Here is a 4,218-nt window from a genome sequence, read left to right on the forward strand (position 1 = left end):
TAGATTACAGTGAGATCTTTGCGCCGGTCACTCGTCTTGAAACCATCATAACTGTTGTTGCATTGGCAGCTACAAAAAGGTGGGGTATTCATCAACTTGATATTAAATCAGCTTTTTTACATGGAGCAATCAACGAAAATGTCTACCTAGAGTAGCCACCAGGTTATGTATCTCGAGGATGTGAGCATCAAGTATACAAGCTTAAGAAGGTCTTGTATGGCCTTAAGCAGACTCCTAGAGCCTGGTACATCAAGTTGGAATCTTATCTTGCAGCAAATGATTTTTTGAAATGTCCACATGAACACACTTTATTTATGAAGAAGAAAGAGAAAGGTGAAATTTTAATTGTGTATGTTTATGTAGATGATCTTATATATACCGGTAATGATATGTCGATGTTTCAAGAGTTCAAAACTATGATGATGAAAGAATTTGCAATGACTGACTTAGGCAAGATGAGATATTTTTTGGGCATTGAAGTTTTGCAAGGTTGCAATGGTATCTTCGTTGGGCAAAAGAAATATATTAAGGATATGTTAAACAAATTTAAGATGTCTGATTGTAATCCCGTAAAGAGTCCTATAGTTCCATGAAGCAAGTTACTAAAAGAAGACAAAGGAGTGAAGGTTGATACGACTCTATTTAAACAACTTGTGGGAAGTCTTATGTACCTCACAGCTACAAGACCGGATATTGCATATTCTGTAAGTTTGATAAGTTGCTTTATGGAAGAGCCAAATGAGAGTCATTACTTGGCAGCAAAGCGAATTTTGAGATATCTACAAGGCACCCAAAATCTGGGAATTTTCTATAAGGCTGGAGAAAATGAAGAATTAATTGCTTATACCGAAAGTGATTATGCAGGAGACCTTGATGACAGGAAGAACACTTCGGGCTATGCTTTCTTGCTGGGAGGAGGTGTTATTTCTTGGGTGTCGAAGAAGCAGCCGGTTGTTAGCTTATCCACAACAGAAGAAGTAGAGTTTATAGCAGCCGCGTTATGTGCTTGTCAATGTGTTTGGCTGAGAAGAATTTTGGAACATCTAAGTCATTGTCAAGAAGGAGCTACTGTGGTGTTTTGTGACAATGTCTCAACAATTAAATTATCCAAAAATCCAGTTTTGCATGGAAGAAGTAAATATATTGATGTTCAGTTTCATTTTTTGAGAAATTTATGTAATGATGGTGTTATTGAGCACTATTGCAATACAAGAGATCAGTTAGCAGACATCATGACAAAGCCACTTAAAGTTGAAGAATTCCAACCTATGTTAAGTGCTCTAGGAATGCTTGATGAGTATGAGATAAACTGTTGCAAGGAGCATACAGTTTAAGGAAGGAATTGTTGAATAAATAAGTTTGATTTTTAGAATTATTTCTATTGTTTGTTTTTTAATTAATTGTTTGTTGCTTTCAATTCCTATTTTCTCTCACATTTAGGATATGTTGTTACTGTGTGAGGTAGTTTCCTATTTTCTAAGTAGTAAGTTGTATTGCTAAGTCTTGCACACACTGAAGATATGTTGTTAGTGTGTGAAGTAGTTTCCTATTTTTTAGGTAGTCACTAAGTCTATAAACTTGATCCTTTGAGTTTCTAATCAAAAATCCAGAATAGAACCATTTTTCTGTGTTATCGGTGCCTTGCAATTTCCACTTGTTTGAAAATAGAAGTAACACACTGAGTCAAGAGACCAAATTAAATCCATGTCAATTTTTTTTTGTAGATGTGAGCATTATGATTACTCACCGTGCAGTGCCTTACGACTGAAAATTGTTAGAAAACATTTTCGATTTTGAAGTATTGTTCTGATACATATACAATTATAGTATCGGAAGATTTGTAACAATATCGAATTACATAAACATGCGAATACCCCTTATCCAAATTCATAAGAGTAATGTATCGCAAACATACCCTGTCGAAAAATTGGCCGATACTGCTTCATACAGTAACACACTGATATCAATTTAGCAAATGAAGAGTGTTTTATTTTCAAGATAAGAGACAAATTGTTGTAAATTATTTTCTGCTCAGCATCACTTATTGACTCCAATCATTTCATGCACGTTCATAAAATTGTTGTATTTTATTTTCGACTCGGCATCAATTATGGCCTGCTCAGCATCACTTATTAACCAATTATGGTAAATTACTTACCATTCAGCATGTTCATTCATTACTAGCCAACTTCAACATGTATATATGCATTAACACTAATGCATCTCTATACATTACTACATTAACACCACATGTATATATCATATCTTACACACTGCATATACGAATATTAACAATATTTGTTTTCATGTAGAAGAACAACTTCGGATTTTTACAGAAATTATGCAAGCTGCGACACAACCTCAAGGAGAAGTTTTTTTATATGGTTACGGCAGTACTGGTAAGACTTTCATGTGGAACACGTTATCGACTGCAATGCATTCTAAACGTGAGATTATGTTGAATGTAGCAACAAGCGGAATTTCAAGTTTATTATTATCAGGCGGTAGAACAACATATTCAAAATTCAAGATCCTTGTTCTTTGTTTGGAATCTTCCATTTGTAAGATTGAGAAAAAATCAGACCTTGCAGGACTTCTGAAACTAACAAAACTAATTATCTGGGGACTAGGCTCCAATGGCAATTAAATTTTGTTTTGAGGCATAAGTCTTTAAAAGATATTATGAATGATGACAGAGTTGAATGTAAGAAATATTTGACGATAAGGCTGTCATTTTTGTTGGTGATTTCAGATAGATTTTTCCAGTTGTCCCAAAGGGTACTCGGTCTGATATTATTCATGCAACACTCAATGTTTCATATATTTGAGATCATTTCAAGGTTCTAACTCTAACAAAAAATATGAGGTTACAAAGTGGCACAAATTCAAAAGAGTTTCGTCAATTCTCTGAATGAATTTTGCAAGTTGGTGATTGAAAAGTCTCTGAACCCAATGATGGATATGTTGAATTAAGTATTCTTGCTAATAAAAAACTTTGTAGATATTTTCAATATTTGTTCTACCTTCACAAAATATGAATAATTGTGATTATGATTTTCCAGGCCTTTGATGTATTGCTTGACCTAGCTCCCACTGAGACATCCAGTAATGATAGAAATTCAAAGGTTATGGCATGTCACCCACTTCCCACATAATCCAATTATTGCTTTTGGGATATGAAACTTACATATGTATTTTGTAAGATGTTTGATTGAATTGATCTCAGTACATTACACTATCTAGTTTGTCATCATTTTTGGTTGTAAAACAATTACAAGGAATCTATTTTTACACCATATTTTTGCGCTTCATTCATACGCCATTCATACACCTTCCGCTTCATTCATACGCCATACACTGTTAGTGTTTTTTTTAAATAATATAATATATGTAAAACAAATTATTGTTTTTAATATAATTTTCTTAACATAAAGTTTATTATTAACCAATTTTATTATTGCATTAATTATAAAAATATATTTTATTAATAACTTATTTTACTTATAATTTATTAACTAAGTTACTAATTTATTAATCAATAAAATACACAATATTAACCGAGTGCTGACATTAAATTATAAAATATAGATGAATTATTATATTTGATATTTTTTAATGTCAGAATTTGGTTAATATTGTGTAATTTATTGATCAATAAATTAATAAATTTCGTTAATAAATTATAAGTAAAATAAATGGTTAATAACATATATATATATATACGTGTGGTTAATGTAATAATAAAATTGGTTAATAACAAACTTTATATTTATATTATAAAAATATTTCTTTTTTTAAATATTTTTTATAAATATTATTATTTTATTTAAAAAAAATAAAAAATACCGTTCACCGTAAAAATACGATGAATTGTGCGTGGTGTAAGTATTGATGTATGAAAATGGTGTAAGAATATCATTTCTCAAACCATTATTCTTCTACTGACCATAACTTATATGTATTGTTTTTGTTTCAAAATTATCTTTATGCATTTATTCTAAATAGTCAATAACTAAACTAAATCTTACGAAATAAAAATGGTAGAGAATGTTTGAACAGTTATGAGACTTTCAAATTAAATCTACCTTTTTGTATCTATCTATCTATATATATATATATATATATATATATATATATATATATATATATATATATATATATATATATATATATATATATTCAGCTACTAAACTATCCGTGTGGATACTATTGTTATAA

The 4,218-nt window shown here is 30.5% G+C and overlaps 1 protein-coding gene across 1 annotated transcript; it reads left to right on the plus strand.

Moving 5' to 3' along the window:
- Nucleotides 1–665: 665 nt before the first annotated feature.
- LOC127082564 (secreted RxLR effector protein 161-like) lies at nt 666–1,334 on the plus strand. The gene has a single exon (XM_051022799.1). It carries the CDS (start codon nt 666–668, stop codon nt 1,332–1,334), a length of 669 nt encoding a protein of 222 aa, XP_050878756.1.
- Nucleotides 1,335–4,218: the final 2,884 nt, after the last annotated feature.

This window comes from Lathyrus oleraceus, chromosome 5 (assembly GCF_024323335.1).
Source record: "Lathyrus oleraceus cultivar Zhongwan6 chromosome 5, CAAS_Psat_ZW6_1.0, whole genome shotgun sequence".
Taxonomy (NCBI): Eukaryota; Viridiplantae; Streptophyta; class Magnoliopsida; order Fabales; family Fabaceae; genus Lathyrus; species Lathyrus oleraceus.

Bases quoted from the DNA above. Each gene is read 5' to 3' on its own strand.
- LOC127082564 (XM_051022799.1), top strand. From the start codon at position 666: ATGTACCTCACAGCTACAAGACCGGATATTGCATATTCTGTAAGTTTG.